The following is a 21,470-nucleotide window of genomic DNA, read 5'->3' on the forward strand; positions in this document are numbered from 1 at the left end:
TTAGACTTACATACTGGATTTTATCTGGAATAAGAAGGTCTCTCGGTTGCATAAAGTATATTTACAGAGACTCAAACCACTGGGGGGATTTGGATTACCTAATCTGAGGTTTAAGTAAGGAATAATTGACAATGGGATGTTGAATTATTAGAAAATAATGCACACAAGTTACACCTCGGGTGTGCATTATTTTCTAATAATTCAACATTCGTTAATTATCCCACTTATACTATGGTTACCACACCTCAAGACACTATTCAGATGTACTTGTATTTCAAGACATTTGTCCTTAAAACACTCATGCGTAGGACCAATTTTCTAACGCATATCTCAAGCCTCCAAAGGTTTGAGCCTTGATAACAGACTAATCAGGGTTGCCAGGTTTTCACAATAATACTCGGCAAATTACTACTCAAAACTAGCTCAAAACTAACCCAGTCATGTACTGGGGGGTAAAATCCGCATTTTTGGCAGAGTTCCCGTGGTAAAATTCTCATTCCAGGGGATAAATATCATGTTACTTGGGGTCACTTCAACCTGCCGCAGACTTGGCAACTCTGAGACTAATACAGTTATACAGTTAGCGCAGTCGAGAGAGAGAATAAGCATATGTGAATTAGCCTACCTAAATCTGTGCGTCTCTCACTGCAGCAGTGTCTCTACTAATAGCGAAACTATAAGTTTATCTACCTCAAGAACTGCACAGTTATTACCTCGCTGGTGAGAAATGTCATGTAGCTTTTAAGTTGCTAAACTATTTTACTGATTAATTCGTCAGAGCAGCACTGAAAAAACGTTTCTGTGCGAGTGTGTGTCCACACTATACGGTATATGTGATGTTTGAAAGAAAGAGAAAGAGAGAGAGAGAGTATGCACTTTCAGGACACAATAAAACGTATTTTATGGCAAAACCATGATAATTTGTTGTTTTTATCCTATTGTTTACTATATTTATTTGCTTGGTCAGTGTCGTTGTGGGTTTTCGTTCTTTTGCGGTTGTAGGCTGTAAGGACCTTTTGAAATAACTAAAATCATTTGGTGAAGTGATATGGAACTGCAATGCGGTCAAGACTTGCTAGAACTACTTTAGCCGTGCGTTTCCCTGAAAATAATTGCACACCTTAGAATGATGGTTAACCAATGAGATTTGAGCATTCAACAGCCCCATAGTATAATGAGTTTTAAAATATTGGATTCAATATGGCCAGGTACACATTGCCAATAAATTCAGTTGTCAGTTCACTTTTTAGTGCTTAATCCTGTTCTGTACATACATTTGATGACTTTAACCCAAGGTAAATTATGAGCAGTGTGAAACGTGAAGCAAGGATTGAGTTTACCTGGGATTTAGAATTAGCCAGGGTTAAACATTTCAAGTGTGAACAGACCTATTTCCTAGTATTATTTTTTATTTTAGTACTGACTTGGTACTGCTTCTTTTGACATGGTTCTAACTAGACAGCATGTTTCACAAGTATCACAATAATGCCTTGTTGTGGATGAATTCTGAGGCGGTTTCACAAAAATCCTTCAAATATAGAAGGCTCTCAAAATCCACTGCGTCAAGTTAAATTTTTAGAGATTATAAATACACTTTATACAAACTTTTACAGTGTCATGGTGAAAGGGTCTGAAACACTTCAGAATGCAAAAACGCACAAAACTGAGTTTGCATAGCTTAGAAGCATTTGTGTACAGCAGGGGGCAAAGTTTGGCTGGCTAGCTGTAGTTAGTTCAGCCCCCGCTGGTAGATGCCATAACTGCACCTACAGCATGCATTCAGTAGATGGCGATGCAACTCACTAGGGTTTGGAACAAAGTTTGATCTTGTTCATATCATTTTATACTGACAATACTAGGGTTGCCCCCTACTAAAGATTTTTCCAGTCGACTAGTAGTTCATTTAATCCATTAGTCGACTAATTGCACATTTATATTGCAATTTAATTACTTACATAGATATTGTGGGGAATACCAAATCATAATGAGCGATTAATACATATAGGCATAATATATAGCCTATTCCGTGTTCAAGCGTAATGTGGTGGAAAAAAATAGCAAGGAGACATTTTAATTATTTATTAATAAACTAGTTAAACTAATAAATTGCTATAGAGAGAAATGCACCTTTCATACGGATTAGATAAGCAGAAAGCATTTGTTTTCTAATTTAATTGCCTCGTTTAAAAGTAAACATTTCGAGTTTTCCTGAGATATATTTGTCATGTCTATGCGCAGAGTTTCGGTTCATTTTTGTGACACGCTCCAGTTCAGAGAGACAGATGGCAGAAAGTATACTCCAAAAGTATCAAAGACTTTAAATTTCATGTTTCACAAATATGTGACGTTTCAGGTCTTATGGCTCTTCATCAGACAGACATACTGTAATTACCACAAGAACCCGCCGTTAATGATCTGTCCTTCACTTACTGTGTTTTTCTGCAACTAAGAGTCTAATAAAATTTTGATCGACTAAGCCTCTTCTCAACGAATAACGTTTAGTCAACTATTAGGGGGCAGCCCTAGACAACGCCTCTGTCAAAATGTAAGTTTCCTCATGTACCTGCTGCACACGTGGTCTATGAGCAGAGACACATTGTCCAGTCCACTGTCCAGTTTGGTGTTGTGGTAGAGACAGCGATCTCTCTGCAGCTCCACTGCCTGACGCAACAGAGTCTGCAGACGGCGGGGCGGCAGCATCACAGACGGGGGCAGGTATGCTGTATGAGAGATATGACAGACAGATACAGAGATGGAGCATAGAGGTCATGGAGGGTTAGACTCAGTTTCATCTGAATTCAGCCAACACAGGACATAAAGTGAAATTCACATCTGGGACTTGAGACTACGCCGGTCCTTCACGTTCTTTAGGTTACCGCCCACAATTCAGTTCATCTCCTGAATTGGCTGAACTGAAATAGAACTGACCCGAACCCTAGCTGAAAAAAAAAACAATTACATGAAACTGTAAAAAAACAAAACAAAAGAGGGAATGAAGAGAGGAAGAAGTGAACAGAATAAATTAAAAAGTGAATAATGTTTACACCGATAATTATAATAATAGGTTTATACTTCATATTAGAGGGTTAGTTCACCCAAAAATGAAAATAATGTCATTTATTGCTCTCATGTTGTTCCACATCCGTAAGGCCTTCGCTCATCTTCAGAACACAAATTAAGATATTTTTGATTAAAAATCCGATAGCTGAGTGAGGCCTGCATAGGAAGCAATGACATTTCCTCTCTCAAGATCCATTAATGTACTAAAAACATATTTAAATCAGTTCATGTGAGTACAGTGGTTCAATATTAATATTATAAAGCGACGAGAATATTTTTTGTGCACCAAAAAAACAAAATAACAACTTTAACAATATCTGGGCCGATTTCAAACCACTTCTTCATGAAGCTTCTGAGCTTTATGAATCCTTTGTTTCGAATCAGTGATTCGGATCTCCTATCAAACGGCTAAACTGCTAAAATCACGTGACTTTGGCGCTCTGATTCACCGATTCAATTTGTAAAGCTCTGAAGCAGTGTTTTGAAATTGGCCCATATAGATACTGTTGAAAAGTCGTTATTTTGTTTTTTTTGGTGTACAGAAAGTATTCTTTTCACTTTATAATATTAAGATAGAACCATTGAACTCACATGAACTGTTTCAAATATGTTTTTAGTAGCTTTATGGACCTTGAGAGTTTGAATGGCTTTGCTCTTAATAGAAGCCTCACTCAGCCATTGGATTTCATCAAAAATATCATCATTTGTGTTCTGAAGATGAACGAAGGTCTTATGGGTGTAGAACGACATGAGGGTGAGTAATTAACTTTAATAATAATTAACTACATGTACTAGCTGTAGGATTAGGGTTTAGTTTAGGGCTAGTTGCATGTAATTATGTACAATTTATAGTTATTACTACAGTAAGCTCATGTAAAGTGTAATACTTTAATAATCTCAGATAGCTGGGTCAATCTTTTGTTTTGTCAGAGACTTCTAGCAGAAGGTTTCCATTTAATGAATTCACTAATAAATAAAATAATAATTTAATGAAAGTTTATGTACTTCATATTTTAAGATGTAGTAATCATATAATAACAGTAAGGCACTGGTGTCCCTGCTGTATTGTGAATATAGTCATTATCCACCTTATTCGTAACATAAGAGCAGAGCGGCCATTTGTAAATTGGCTATGTGTGGCTTCCAGTGTCATTTGTGATTTTTAGCTGTACGAAACAGCTTGTTATGCTTCTTGATACTGCAAACTGCTATTTCTTATATTATTATTTTAATGTATAGACAATTATAAACACACTGGTGCACAAATAGTTTTAATGTTTACTGCATTTTTTATACTTCTAGTTATTTACCTCGAGTGGCTGAAGAATCAAAAGTTTTGCTCATTTATAGAAAATAACTTACTTCTGTGTTGAAAAATAAGGCAGATAGCTATGACTACAGTCACAATATAGCAGCCTCTCGTACCTTTTGCTTATACATAATGCATAAATATTAAACTCACATTTCCTAAAAGATAGAAATCATATTCGTTTTCCTATCAAAATTAAAGGTGCAGTGTGTAAATTTTAGCGGCATCTAGCGGCGAGGTTGCGAATTGCAATATAGAGAAGCTACAGTGGCCAACACAGGACAAATATGTCATCGCCTGAGACAGCAGAGAGTTGCCAGTCATTCAAATGTGTTCTGTAGAGCAGTTTGTCCACTTAGGGCTGCTGTAGAAAAATGCTGGCGACTTAACATGTAAGGGGACCCGCGGTGTATGTAGGTAGAAATCTACATACACTATATAAGGTCATTAAGCACCAATGAAAACATAGTTATGTATATTATATTGCATTTCTGTCAATAGATCCTCCTAAAATTTACACATTGCACCTTTAAGTGAACATGGAAGAGAATTTCAAATAATTTGAGCCAATGTTTTGTAATTTTTTGTCATGTGTTACTTATTCATTCATACAATTATAATTAAAAAAAGATTTTTATTATTTTCTTTTTTAATTTGATCTGAAATGTATTATTAATTGAATTTTTTTTAAACAAAACATTGTCATGGAAATATTTTAACTGATAAACAGTTTTTCCTGTGCCCAATATCACATCTATCCAATCTTTTAAGCCTGGGATACACTGCATGATTTTTGCTTGTCCCAGACGAAAGATTGCCATCGTGAAACAATCAATTTCTGTGATCGTGGCTCTTAATCAGTGGTCTTATGTCGTACAGTGAGAGAGGTTCAAAGACGGTTGTTTTTCTGGTCTTGCGACCAAAGATAGCCTACGATCATTTTCTGACAGTGTCAGAAATTCAGCATGATCAACGCACAGTGTGTTTGCTGCTACGACCCACGTCTACTGACCAGCCAATAAAAATGCGACATGAAATCAACGAGACATGGTGCTAAAACTTAGAACTGCTTACCTCGCGCTCTTTTACCTTCTTTCGCCGCTTCATCTTTTTTTTTCAGCACACATAAAAACTACAACTTCCAAAGTGTGATTCAACATGGTCTTTTTGTTATTTACTAGCGCAGTTACATGCATGTCATACCCAAGTTCAGTAGATCCATGTCGCACAGTGTGATTTGTAATGATCTTATAGGATTGCTAAAATCGTGCAGTGTATTATTATATTACTTTAACTAATAATGACATCATTTTTGAAGGGGGAAAGTTTTAGCAGTGGACTTTATGAACTGTGTAATGTTGTGAAATTAGTTGGTCTGTGGCGCGATGGCAAAAAAAAAAAAAAATTCAAGTGAATTGCACAGGTAAGCTTCCAACCCGTTTATTTCATCCTTTTAATGTTTTTTCTTAAAGTGTAAAATAGTGGCCAAAACTGCTGTCCGGAGGTGATGTTTGTTTTTAATGACCCTACAAGTTCAACTAAACCATCAAAATATGGGGAAAATATTTTATATGAAGGAAGAACAAAACACTAAATTTGGTTAAGGTATTTATCTGACAAAATTGTTTAACAAAACAAGCCAAACTACAGCTAAAGGTTTTATTTTACTATGCAAAACACAAAAAGCTCAAAGGAAAAAGCATATATTGACAACATAATCAGTTATTAATATTTGGTTGGTCCTCTCTTATTTTTGCATGTGTTCATAATTTTTTCTCTATATGACAGCCAGGCCAAAACCGATGTCTGCACAATTTCATTGCATTGTTATCAAAAATAAAATAATCAACTCCAATATGCAATATGCTTACAAAATCTTTAACACATTCATAATAATATTTGAATAGAGATGTCAGTTTTCCTAGGCCTGACATCACTTTTGGCCACTACTGTATAAGCATCATCAGTGCATTTTTCTGAAAGTTTGATTTGCCCATACATAGAAATTACAACACAAGCATATTCATTTTTCAGTGACAGGATTTAGGTAGCATAACCGGATTGATCCGGCTGGTGTTGTTTGTTCATACGGGTTTAGAGTAACTCACTCTGAAGCTTGTCGAGGAGTTTGGATCGTGAGGCCGTCCCTTTCCCTTCCCACTCCGCTTTAGCACGCAGGTCATCAGAATTACTGCACATCAGGTACCTACAGCACAGGCAAACAAACAGCACAAGCAATGGATCTCAAGAGCTGCATCGTCTTTACGCGCTGATAAAATCAGCCTGGAGTCACAGAGCTATTCAGCGTGAATTAAAGCAAGAAATGGTTCTTTAGTTTAGACGACGAAAATAAAATAATAAAAAAACAACTGGGACAGAGGAAATGTTTCAGTACTGAATCTGAATTAATATTTTGAGCTAACAGTATTGTTATTCATAGGCACAGAGCTGGTGTTGCTTCATGCAAATCACATTAAAATGGGCCATATCATACATTTTTATCATTTTACTTTTCTCACTGAGGTCCACTTATTATGTCATTCATTTTTTCACCAAAATCAGTCAGAATTTAGTTTTTCATGACACGTTTTCTGCTCGCTCATGAACACTTAAAATTCCATTGCCAAATTTTTGCTGCTGTGCCTTTAAAGTCAACACATCATCTTTTGCAACAGATTTTACATATTTCCAGGGAAAATAGTAGGTTGGACCTTGATTTTAGAGAGGCGGATTACATGTTGACTTTAAAATTATGTGAGCACCTACTATACACATAAAATGCAAAATATAAGCTACAAATATTTATAGTTTATTTTTATTAGGCATTTAAGATATGTTTTTAAATTGCCTGCACAACGATATGAATGAAATCATGATTTCAGACCTCTGTGATTTAAACTGTACGTCTCACTTCAGCTGAACTTGCACCTGCACAATGATATTAAGCTGATCTTTTGGTATTGATAAAGGTTTCTTTTAAGAAACAGACCAGCTGGCGGCACAGCCCTATTAAAAAGAAGCCTGAAAAGATAAGGATTTAATTGGGGTGGGCGAAGGAGGATTAAAGATTACCCAATGAATGCTTATTAGTTGAGCAAAGTCGTAAACGGGTTGGAACAGATTGTATAAGAATGAGAGTTTTGAATGTTAGATGTTCTACAGGCATCTGGGCTTTGTTGTCTCCACCATTAAAGTTTAAAGTGGAGTTTTTGAAGAGTGTGCATGTGTTGGAGAAGCCTATGACTGAAGATGCCATATCCGTATCCGTAATTGGGCATTATTTTGATCTCAAACGTATTAAATTTAAAGAAGTTATTACTCCACCACCTGCGTGACATCATTAACCACGACAAATTCGCAACAGTACAGTTTTGGGAAACAGTCGTGACGAACTAGCAGCGAGTTACATCGTTGTACGGGTAATGCACCCCTGTTTAGTTCCCGTCTCTGTGAAGCCCCTCCTTCTGAAAAGCACAATGTACTCTGATTGGTCAGCTGAATCAGTGTTTTGAGATTGGTCAAGTGCTTCCAGCATATTTGGAAAATGTCCTGCCTCTTACCATAACCGAGAGTTTCAACACTAACTCAACCAGGAATAATGTGACGTGTTCGTTCTCAGAAGAAAACTGAAGACTACAATGGAGGCGTTTAAAGGAGTTCAGAAACCGTGACACTGATATAGAGAATAACTCCTGCTGGAGGGACTTTGTGACTTTACAGACCTTTTTCATGCTCAAACAGCAACATTACACACTAAAGATAGATAAAGTAAAAAAGCATCAAAGGACCCCATTAAAGGCATGAAATTGATATTCTGAAATTTTTTTCTCTATCTGCAGCCTCGGTAACAAAGCAAAGTTGGCAGGATGCAGGCAGAATTTCTTTCAAAGGTCAGAGCAAATTTGTTTTCTCAGTATAGGGGAACCTAAATATGCTATTTAAAAAAAATGAGGAAATGACATTGTTGTTCTAATGCCCCCAAAATAGGACTGAAGTATGATACCCGCTGAGGACGTGGATTCGTTCAGTGTTGTACTTCAGGGGCGTGAGCTCGGCTCTGAGAACCTGCAGCGCTTCTAGAACCTTCCCGTCCTCCAGATACTCCAAATACTTCTGCTGCAGGAGCAGGAACTTCATCCGCTGAACAACACAGGAGGAAATCAATCAGAACATTCGTAAAACTGATGGTGGAGATGTTTAGGAGGACTTTGGACTCTCACCACCACAGCGCTCGGTGAATGCATCAGTGCTTTCAGCTCATTGAGGTCACTCTCAGCCTGTCATAAAAAATAAAAAAAAAACAGACAGATTAACTGAGTTTTCACAAGTTGACAAACCCTTATCTGTTGCTTGTTTGGTTTGTTGTGACCCATATGACCATTACATACACAAAAAGGACAAAGTTTAGAAACACTCATCTCATAAGGTGTAATCTTACCAGCTATTGATGGGAATCATGCGCTGTTTAATGATTCGGATTCCACTAAATTACTCTGTAACACTTTAGTTAAAGCCTGGTTGTTTGTCGTGTTTTAATGGATTGCACTTTCTAAAGTTGTTGAATAGATTAGTATTATAATGTATTATAACTGTGGTTACAATTGTTCATGAGACCATACAATGCATTATAAGGTGCATTACAAGGCATAATTACTGTATTGGAGCCATCTAAGTTTGAATGTTTGAAGTGTATTAACTTAATTGTTGACTTAAACTATGATTTAATACATTTTTGATTAATTTAAAGGAGACTGATTTTGTAAGGTGACTGTATAAGGAAGAGAGCAGATTGGAATAAGGTGGCAAGGTGTGAAGGTGGAGAGCGCACACAGCTTTCAATCATAAATTGTTTGATTGACCAACATTAACATTTCATTGCTTTCTTTTGAAAATAAATACTTAATTTAGCATTTACATTGGTATGGAAGTCATTTCTTGGATTATGTGCAAATAATCCCTCAACCTTTACAAAAGATGTGTGGCTTTAATTTTGGATTAATTGTGGACAAAAAGACCCTACATAATGCAATAAAATATTTTTTATAATGCATGATACATAAATATTTTAAGTTCTGGTTCCTTTTCTTTTAGATTCGAAGTGATTTTTTTTTTTTTTTTTGATTTTTTTCTTCTCGGGTGGAGGGGTCAGGGTAAATTTGCAAGCACAATAAACCTTACAGGAATCAAAAATGGGCTATTTCCCATAGACTGTAGTGAGACCATAGACGTCTCTTCAGGTGTCGTGATAAGGACCGCCAGGTTTTCACAACAAAACCTGCCAAATTGCTACTACGTTTCGGGGGGGTTCCCTGGTAAAAATCGAGTTCTGTGGGGGAAAATACGCATTTTTGGTGGGGTTCCCCCTGGTAAAATTTGCATTCCAGGAAATAAATATTTTATTTGGGGTCGCTTAAACCCGCGACATGAAAAATAACCCGCAGAAACAGTGTTAAAGTAGCCCAATTCTGCAGAAAAAGTGCAGACTTGGCAACATGGGTCGTGATCTTTTTTGGCGCTTTGTGGCATGACAGATCGCTGTAGCGTTTCAGTTCAAGCAGAACGCACATGAACCGATCATCTCTTCCGCTTTACTAGTTACAACATGAAATAAACATGAATGAACATCTGAAGGTATGTTAAAAGATAAGTACAACTTACTGAAATCTGTATCATGCCACATGTAATTGATCAACCAGTGTTTCAACCGCGGAAAGACGTCAAAAAAAACAGTTGGTAAAAATGTCACATTTACCAACAAATTTACCTCAGAAAAGCCGTTTAATGTCCAAAAACTCAGTCAGCTAAACAAATGAACTTAGAAAGGAGCACTATAGGCTATTGTATATTCATTGTATTTGTATTTAACATGTGCTTCAATATTAAATGTATAAATCCGTTTTATGACAGCCACCATTTAAAGGTGCCCTAGACCCACTTTTTACAAGATGTAATATGAGTCCTACGTGTCCCCTGAATGTGTCTGAAGTTTCAGCTCAAAATACCCCATAGATTTTTTTAAATATTTTTTTTTAACTGCCTATTTTGGGGCATCATTAAATATGCACTGATTCAGGTTGCGGCCCCTTTAAATCATGTGGTTCCCAGTTTAGTTTACAGCATTTTATTATTTTTTTTCTGTGAGGAAATTTGCCATGGTCTTTACCTGATAGGCCCCAAATTAGTCAATACTGAATCGAAGGTAATCAAATCGAAATCAAATCAATTTTCTGAATCAAAATCTAATCCAATTGTGAAATTTGTGTCAATGCCCAGCCCTAGTGTCAATAAAAGTTAGGGTTTTTTTGTTTGTTTTTTATTCATTTTCTTGTCTGGTATTTTCTTACCAGAATGCTTCGTTTGCATATTAAAATCACAAAAATTCTCTCATGGGGGAGGATGACTCCAGACCCACCTACAACTATTTAGTTAGTAAACATAACTTTTTTACATCTTTTTTGCAGGACAGTAAGCAGACAGGAAGCGAAGTTAGAGAGAGAGGTTACACAAAGTGCAACGCCGCTATATGTCGCATGCTGCCCATGAGGCTGTCGGCAGTGACTTATTCTGGATCCTTAACAGTTTTGTTAACAAATGTTTTAGTAATTTAGTTGAAGTATGAAATATGGTTGGAAAACAATTTTTGCTGCTTTCACTTTCCTCTAAAGCCTGTTAAATTGAGATAATTTCAGATAACAAATAAAAAATAATTAATAATTCAGAGCTTTTCATTTTTAATGTACATAATTTCTGAGATTCAGCACTTGTATTAAAAAAGGCATGAATGTTAATGACAAGATATAACTTAAAAAGATGTCACTTAAAAGATTCACAGGACAATGACTATCATGCTTATTATTTTAGACATGTGTCAGTCAGAGTAATACCAAATAATACCATTTTTTAAGCTTCTTTAGTCCTATGCAAATACTACGGTAAACGTCAATCACTCAGTAATATGGCATTAAAATCAGATGCCATCACTGTACTGTGGTACCATTACAGTACTTTTTTCTAATGATTGTCTTTGCATTGCATTTGTGTCCCATCTGCATGCCACAAAACACTGTTTCTTCCCTTCTTTATTCTTAAGGCAATTCTAGACGATTTCCACAATTTCAATAACTACAATTTCTAGACAGGCCATGTGAAGATTCACCTTTTCCCACTCTCCCTCCATCACATGATTCCGGAACTTGGTAGCAGCAGGATGCTCAAGCCTACAGCCCGATTCCTGCATTAATAGGTCCACAGTTTGACTGAAACATGACAAAAAGAAATGTTAATTAATAACATGAAGTGGATTCATATTCCTTTCACATGATAGCACCAGGATTAGAGAACTGATTCAATATACTCCTTCACTCACACACACACACACACACACACACACACACACACACACACACACACACACACACACACACACACACACACACACACACACACACACACACACACACACACACACACACACACACACACACACACACACACACACACAGTTCCAATCTCCTAGCAACAAGTCAGTGTTTGATTCATGAAAACAGTAATTAAAATATAAACTCCTGAATGTTTCATTTCCTAGAAAGGAACACCTCTCCCACTCTATTCACTCTAAACTGTGTGGAGCACCAATTCATCTGGTTTTTCTACTCCAAAAGAAAGCAAATGGCACTCCTAATAAAGACTGTGATAGTCAAGATGCATTACTGCAACAAGCTATTTTACTTTGCTTTTACCTTGTCAATATGATTAAAACAGATTTCAGATTTTATTCAAATTCAGTTTTTTTTTCATTTTTGTTATATGAAGGTCTTACAGGATCTGTACTATGTCCAACCCTGGCTATTTATCAGTATTATAGCAACATTAAATTATACTGTAAATTATGATGTACAACACTGACACCATCATGAAAAACACATATTACAAAAGCACTAATAACAGTGAAAATACAAAATCTCCATTGACACATCATAACAGCACAAAAACAACTGACAAATTACAAAAATACTATTGACACTATCATGAAAACAAACTCTATAGACACCATAATGCACAAAAACACTGGGGGAAAAAAAAGACAAAATCTCCACTGACACCATCATGAAGGCTCAAAGAAAATATCGATACCTGTGAAAATTGCAATTTTATGCTTGCCGATACTGTATCTCAAAAACATTATCGATATTTATTTGTTTGTTTGTTTACATCCAAGATTCGTGTCGATGGCTTTGTGTTTAGTTTAAACCTGACCTCTAGATGGCAGTCTTATCTCAGAATGTAAAATGTGACGTGGAGAAGCACAAGGGTCGTTAGCATTACGCTGCATTCACACGGGGTAGAGTCACTGCTTGATGGAGGGCGTATCTGAAGCTCGCGTTGACGCGACCGTTATAGTGATAACAGCCAATCACATTACTTTCCGGTGTGGCATGAACACAATTGGCTAGCAACTGCTCTAGAGTGTTTGCATAAGGTGATCTGATTGGCTGACGCCTGCGTTGGCGCTTGAGAAGTTGAGAAATCTTCAACTTCTGCCGCGAGTAACGCGACAGAACCCACAATTCAGTTCAGCAACGCATGACGTCACCCATTCAAAGTAAACGAGAAGCGTTAATGCCGACGCACCATGTGAATGCAGCATTAACACTGGCAAACCCAGCTCACAACATGATAGAATTATACCAGCTCCCGTTACGGTGTATAGAGCTGAAGTGTGGAGTCATTTTGGCTTCCACTATAAAGAAACCACTAAGGAGATCGACAAGAGTCATGATGTTTACAAAATAAGCCATGCTAAAGTACAATACTAGAGAAACACATTGAATGAGAGCTCACTTAACATCCAAACACAATCCACGCTGTTAAGAGCGGTGTTTCGATAGTATATGTAAATATGTGCTGCACGCTTTTCTCTCAATAACAAAATAAACAAAAAAAATGACAGCAGTTTGCACCAGCTCTGCAATTCAGCACTCTAGTAAAGGCATGTTTATTTATCAAGCACTTTATAGAATATTTAAACTTTCTTATATATATATATATATAATAAAATGAATATATAATGCTTTTTACACTTTCTGTTGTTAAATACTTTAGAAATTAAAAACTACTATAATGTGAACCTTCAAAACTATATTTACCTAAAGAATCCTTGCAAGCACTTCACCATTTTTCCTTTACTTAGATTGCACAAATCAGTGTTATATAAATGCAAATGCAGCGGTATTGATTAAATCAAATACATTTTTTAAATTAGATCCTCTTCCTAAAAAAAGAAAGAAAAAGAAATATCGCAATATATTGCAAAATCACCATCAATAACACTATGATGAAAGCTCAAAAACACCACTGACACCAATAAAAATTCACTGACAAGTTACAAAAACACTACTGATGCCATCATGAAAGTACAAAAACAACACTGACACCATCATGAATGCTCAAAACCACCACCAACACCATCATGAATGCTCAAAAACACCACTGACACCATCATGAAAGCACAAAAACACCACCAACACCATCATGAATGCTCAAAAACACCACTAAAACTATCTAGAACGCTCAAACACCGACACCATCATAAACACCGACACCATCATAAACGCTCAAAAACACCACTAACACCATGTTGAAGTCAAAAACACCACTGACAACATCTTGAATGCTCAAACACCACTGACACCATCATGAACACTCAAAAACACCACTGACTCCATCTAAAACTCTCAAACACAGACACCATCATGAACGCTCAAAAACACCACTGACACCATCATGAATGATCAAAACCACTGACACCATAACACTACTAAAACCAATAAAATTCACATAAACGTTGAAAAACTCCATTGACACCATCATGAAAGTACAAAAACACCACTGACACCATCTTGAATGCTCAGACTCCACCAACACCATCATGAAAGCACAAAAACACCACTGACACCATCATGAAAGCACAAAAACACCACTGACACCATCATGAAAGCACAAAAACACCACTGACACCATCATGAAAGATCAAAAACACGACTGACACCATCATGAATGCTCAAAAACACCAATAAAACCATCTAGAACGCTCAAACACCGACACCATCATAAACGCTCAAAAACACCACTAACACATTCTTGAACGCTCAAAAACACAACTAACACCATCATAAAAACACTACTAAAACCATTAAAATTCACATATACGTTAAAAAACACGACTGACACCATCATGAAAGTACAAAAACACCAATAAAACCATCTTGAATGATCAAAAACACCACTGACACCAATAAAAATCCAATGACAAGTTACAAAAACACCACTGACACCATCTTGAATAGTCAAAAACACCACTGACACCATCTTGAATGCTAAACACCACTAACACCATCATGAACACTCAAAAACACCACTGACACCATCACGAAAGTACAAAAACACCACTGACACCATCATAAAACACTACTAAAACCAATAAAATTCACATAAACGTTGAAAAACTCCATTGACACCATCATGAAAGTACAAAAACACCACTGACACCATCATGAAAGTACAAAAACACCACTGACACCATCATGAATGATCAAAAACACCACTGACACCATCATGAAAGTACAAAAACACCACTGACACCATCATGAATGATCAAAAACACCACTGACACCATCATGAAAGTACAAAAACACCACTGACACCATCATGAATGATCAAAAACACCACTGACACCATCATAAAAACACTACTAAAACCAATAATTCACATAAACGTTAAAAAACATGACTGACACCATCATGAAAGCACAAAAACACCACTGACACCATCATGAAAGCACAAAAACACCACTGACACCATCATGAAAGCACAAACACACCACTGACACCATCATGAAAGTACAAAAACACCACTGACATCATGAAAGCACAAAAACACCACTGACACCATCATGAAAGATCAAAAACACCACTGACACCATCATGAAAGCACAAAAACACCACTAACACCATCTTGAACGCTCAAAAACACAACTAACACCATCATAAAAACACTATTAAAACCATTAAAATTCATATACGTTAAAAAACACGACTGACACCATCATGAAAGTACAAAAACACCAATAAAACCATCTTGAATGATCAAAAACACCACTGACACCAATAAAAATCCAATGACAAGTTACAAAAACACCACTGACACTATCTTGAATAGTCAAAAACACCACTGACACCATCTTGAATGCTAAACACCACTAACACCATCATGAACACTCAAAAACACCACTGACACCATCACGAAAGTACAAAAACACCACTGACACCATCATGAATGATCAAAAACACCACTGACACCATCATGAAAGTACAAAAACACCACTGACACCATCATGAATGATCAAAAACACCACTGACACCATCATGAATGATCAAAAACACCACTGACACCATCATGAAAGTACAAAAACACCACTGACACCATCATGAATGATCAAAAACACCACTGACACCATCATAAAAACACTACTAAAACCAATAATTCACATAAACGTTAAAAAACATGACTGACACCATCATGAAAGCACAAAAACACCACTGACACCATCATGAAAGCACAAAAACACCACTGACACCATCATAAACACTACTAAAACCAATAAAATTCACATAAACATTAAAAAACTTGACTGACACCATCATGAAAGCACAAAAACACCACTGACACCATCATGAAAGCACAAAAACACCACTGACACCATCATGAAAGCACAAACACACCACTGACACCATCATGAAAGTACAAAAACACCACTGACATCATGAAAGCACAAAAACACCACTGACACCATCATGAAAGCACAAAAACACCACTGACACCATCATGAAAGCACAAAAACACCACTGACACCATCATGAAAGCACAAAAACACCACTGACACCATCATGAAAGCACAAAAACACCACTGACACCATCATGAAAGCACAAAAACACCACTGACACCATCATGAAAGATCAAAAACACCACTGACACCATCATGAAAGATCAAAAACACCACTGACACCATCATGAAAGCACAAAAACACCACTGACACCACCATAAAAACACTACTAAAACCAATAAAATTCACATAAATGTTAAAAAACGACTGACACCATCATGAAAGTACAAAAACACCACTGACACCATCATGAAAGCACAAAAACACCACTGACACCATCATGAAAGCACAAAAACACCAATAAAATCATCTTGAATGATCAAAAACACCACTGACACTAATAAAAATGACAAGTTACAAAAACACCACTGACACCATCATGAACTAACAAAACTAGCACTGACAGTGTTATGAAAACAATAACAGCACTGACACTACAGCGAACGAACAAAAACACCACCAACACGATCATGAACACTCAAAAACACCACTGACACCATCATAAAAACACTACTAAAACCAATAAAATTTACATAAACGTTAAAAAACACGACTGACACCATCATGAACTAACAAAACCAGCACTGACTGTTATGAAAACAATAACAGCACTGACACTACAGTGAACGCACAAAAGCAGCACTGACAGTGTCAGGAAACAATAACAGCACTGACACTTTACAACACTAATCACCCCACACTGAAAACACGGAATCACCACGATCGTTAAAACACAAAAACACAGTGACAACCCTCGCGAAAGCACAAACGCACCACTGACACCGTCATGAAAGCCGCACTGACAGCATCATGGCTTCATCGGACAAATCCAATAATAACCCGATGATAACACGCAGATAATATCAGCGCTGAGCTCTACTCACTTGAGTCCCAGCCCGTGTAGATGTTGTCCTATGAGCCTGATCACATCCTCGTCGCTCTGAGACAGTCGCTTCTTCTTCTTCATGCTGGTGTCAGGCGCCGGGCTCTCAGTGGACGGCAGCCCGTTATTAGCGGAGGACAGCAGCCCGTTGGAGTGCACCGCTCCCGCGACGGAGGACGAGGACTCTCCGTTCCTGCAGGACATCTGCGGCTCCGGCTCCTGTCCTCCCGTCCCGTTGGCCTGCATGTTAGAAATCGCGCTTACACTGGCGGATCTGCGCGACTGCGAGCTGTTATTAGGACCGATGGCCGAGTGCTGGTGGGGGGTTGGGAGAGACGCCGCAGAGAGGCCCGTGATCCCGGCAGCAGACGCCCCGCTCTCTCCTGCTCCCTCCGCCGCCGAGACTCGGCTTTTCTTCCGCGGGGGCGGCGAAGCTCCGCTGGTTTCCGAGTCGGAGGAAGAGGCAGCGGAGGCCAGAGTTTCCTCGCCGACAATGTCAGAGTCGAGATGCCTCACGGGCTTAATATCAGCGCGATTACAGACACGGTAGCCGCTGCCGTTCGCTCGCTGCTCTTGTTATTGTTTGTCAGTGAACAGCTGCAAGTCCATTATGGACGTCGGTACGCGATGACGTCACCGGAAACGCCGCAACAACCTTGAACTATCTCGAACCATAAAGCCACATTCCAGAAAAGTTGTCTTTGTGCAGTCCATAACAACAAGTTTTTTTGTTTTTTTTTAGTGAGTGCACAAAAATACACAGTTTGAGATGTTTACAATACACAGTGTGTGTATATAATACTCAGAAATTAACAACAATACACACCTTGTCAGATAATAATGAGTTAATAATAAATTGCAAATGACTGAAAATGATAGGAAAGATAGAAGGGAAAAGAAAAAAATTAGTAGGCATTGCAAATTTAAGTCGTCCTACTTGATTTCTTATTTACTGAGGATGAAATGGTGTTGAAATACTTTTTAAATTCTTTAAAAAACGGTTTGTTGTTGGTGAACTTACATTTTTGGATATGCAACTTGCAAAGAAGATCCATTAAATACATAAAGCAAGCATTGTCTTCAGCTGAATCAGATTCATAGTGTCCTAAAGTAAAGTCTTTCAAAGTTATGGTTACATCTCGTAGGATATTATTATCATTAATAAATGTGTTAGTACTTTTCAGTATAGTCCGAATAAGTACTGTGGCAGTACCATAGTACAACGATGCTATCAGACGGTAATACACTGAATGAGTAACACCATGAACTGGCATTACTACAATGTTTTAACACTTCTTGTTTGGAGGGAGTGGACTTACAGAATGTTTTGTTTCAGTATGGCCCACTGGTTGTGTCCAGTAATACCACTATACTGAATGATTACCTTGTACCACGTTATTTACAGTAGAAGTCATGTATTTAAATAAGTACCATGCTCATGCGTATCCTCAAAGCTATGGTAATATCATGGTAATTTTGGAATTTTGTTGCTCTCCGGCATGACCTTTAACCTGAGGAGAGGGGGTTTAAAGAAGACTTTAAAATATGGAAAGAAGATTTCTGAAATGGAAAACAGGGACATTGCCTAGTTTAGTGGTCAAAATATAATTGAAATCTCACTTGTTATTATCTATAAAGTAAAGAAACGGTGACAGTAATTTTTTTTATATTTTTGAATACACACCAATCAGGCAGAACATTATGACCACCTTCCTAATATCATGTTGGTCCCTCTTTTGCGGCCAAACCAGCCCTGACCCATTGAGACATGGACTCCTCTAGACCCCTGAAGGTGTGCTGTGGCTATAAGTTGTGAGGTGGAGCCTCCATGGATCGGACTTGTGTGTTCAGCACATCCCACAGATGCTTGATTAGATTGAGATCTGGGGAATTTGGAGTCCAAGTCGACACCTCAAACTTGTTGCTGGGCTTGCCTTCTTCCCATAGTGCATCCTGGTGCCATGTGTTCCTCAGGTAAGCGACACACACGCACCTGGCCATCCATGTGATGTAAAAGAAAACATGATTCATCAGATCAGGTCACCTTCTTCCATTGCTCCGTGGTCCAGTTCTGATGCTCACGTGTCCACTGTTGGCTCTTTCGGCGGTGGGCCATCACAATTTGGCCCTTGTCAAACTCGCTCAAATCCTTACACTCGCCCATTTTTCCTGCTTTTCACATCAATTTTGAAGACAAAATGTTCACTTGCTGCCTAATATATCCCACCCACTAACAGGTGCCGTGATGAAGAGATAATTAGTGTTATTCACTTCACCTGTCCCTGCTCATAGTGTTATGCCTGATCGGTGTATAATGAATATAAAATATAATAATAATCAACAAACTAATCTATACCCTATTAATAGACAATTCACTAAAATCACACTATTAAAAAATAATAAACAGTAACCATAGCAAAAAGCAAAGGGTTACACTTTATTTTAAGGTGTCATTGTTACAGTGTAATTATACCTTTAAATGCTGAGTAATATTAATGAACATGTACTATAGGGTTAGAGTTTGGTTTAGGGTTATTTGCATGTAATTATGCATAATTTATAGTTATTACTACATTAACGTACACATTAAGTGTAACAAGTACACTATAAAATAATTTGTTACCAAATAAATCAATATAAATATGAATATATGATAAATAAAACAGTATTTAACTTTCTTTTTTCTTTTTTTTTTTGCATTTTCTAATAGTATTTATTATTTTCATCTGCTGCTCACCTGTGGACTTACCTGCTACCATGTATCTGATCTTCAGTCATGGATCTTCTGTCGTCTGCTCCCAGTCCTTTGTGTGCCCGTCCTGTTTGTCTGTGTTCACCCGGCAAGAGATACCCTAGTTACTCGTCAGCTTAGTCATTCATTGATTCACTTGAACTGCTATACTTACCATTGCTGCTTCCTGATCCTGTCATATTCTCAACCTGTGAAATAAACTGTTTATCTATTACTTACATGTCTGCTGCCTTCTGTTCCTTGACACTATCATTGTCAAACATTCATCAGTATCAGATTTCCTTGAAACAGCAGAACTTTGTACGTTATCTTATTTGATCGATGACCGTGTTGTAATGGGGTCATTGGCAAATAATGCTTCACATTTTTTTAATTTTTTCAAAACTGATGTAATGCATATTTTAGTCATGAATAATGTTTAAACAAGTTTGTTTTTAACATTTCAATGCATTTAAATTCATTTTTTAACTGCTTTTATGTCAAGCGGTACAGCCAAATAGTTGTACAACCCGAATTCCGGAAATGTTGAGACTTTTTTTTTTTTTTTTTGAATAAAATGAACTAAAAGACTTTAAAGTCACATGAGCCGATATTTTATTCACAATAGAACACAACAAATGTTTAAACTGAGAAATTTTACAATTTTATGCACAAAATGAGCTCATTTAAAATTTGATGCCTGATACGGGTGTCAAAATAGTTGCGACGGGGGCATGTTTACCATGGTGTTTCATCTCCTTTTCAAAGCAGTTTGAAGATGTCTGGACATCAAGGTTATAATTTTTGGTGTTGGAATTGGTCCCATTCTTGCCTGATATGTTTCCAGCTGCTGAAGAGTTGGTTCATCTTTGACGTATTTTTCATTTAATGATGTGCCAAATGTTCTCTATGGGCGAAAGATCTGGACTGCAGGCCAATTCAGCACCTGGACTCTTCTATGACAAAGCCATGCTGTTGTAATAGCTGTAGTATGTGGTTTTGCATTGTCCTGCTGAAATACACAAGGCCTTCCCTGAAATGGATGTCAAACTGGAGGGGAGCATATGTTGCTCTAAAACCTTTATATACCTTTCAGCATTCATAGTGCCTTTCAAACATGTAAACTGCCCATACCATATGCACTTATGCACCCCCATACCATCAGAGATGCTGGCTTTTCAACTGAACGCTGATAACACACTGGAAGGTCTCCCTCCTCTTTAGCCTGGAGGACATGGTGTCCGTGTTTTCCAACAAGAATGTCAAATTTTGACTCATCTGACCATAGAACACTTTTCCACTTTGAAACAGTCCATTTTAAATGAGCCTTGGCCCACAGGACACGACGGCGCTTCTGGACCATGTTCACATATGGCTTCCTTTTGCATGATAGAGCTTTAGTTGGCATCTGCAGATGGCACGGCGGATTGTGTTTACCGACAATGGTTTCTGGAAGTATTCCTGGGCCCGTTTAGTAATGTCATTGACACAATCATGCCGATGAGTGATGCAGTGTCATCTGAGGGCCCGAAGATTACGGGCAT

At 37.6% G+C, this 21,470-nt stretch overlaps 1 protein-coding gene across 1 annotated transcript in view; it reads right to left on the minus strand.

Annotated features, from left to right (window-relative positions):
• wdr26a (WD repeat domain 26a) overlaps nt 1-17,876 on the minus strand; it is a 31,430-nt gene extending 13,554 nt beyond the window's left edge. Inside the window, exons 1-6 of the mRNA XM_067399865.1 lie at nt 17,197-17,876; nt 11,526-11,625; nt 8,590-8,646; nt 8,373-8,509; nt 6,478-6,575; nt 2,564-2,720 (exon numbers count right to left, since the gene is read on the minus strand). Of these exons, the coding sequence (XP_067255966.1) occupies nt 2,564-2,720; nt 6,478-6,575; nt 8,373-8,509; nt 8,590-8,646; nt 11,526-11,625; nt 17,197-17,441 (794 nt within the window). The 5' untranslated portion in view covers nt 17,442-17,876. The remainder of the gene's footprint in view (nt 1-2,563; nt 2,721-6,477; nt 6,576-8,372; nt 8,510-8,589; nt 8,647-11,525; nt 11,626-17,196) is intronic.
• Nucleotides 17,877-21,470: the final 3,594 nt, after the last annotated feature.

The sequence above is a fragment of the Chanodichthys erythropterus genome, chromosome 2 (assembly GCF_024489055.1).
Source record: "Chanodichthys erythropterus isolate Z2021 chromosome 2, ASM2448905v1, whole genome shotgun sequence".
Classification (NCBI taxonomy): Eukaryota; Metazoa; Chordata; class Actinopteri; order Cypriniformes; family Xenocyprididae; genus Chanodichthys; species Chanodichthys erythropterus.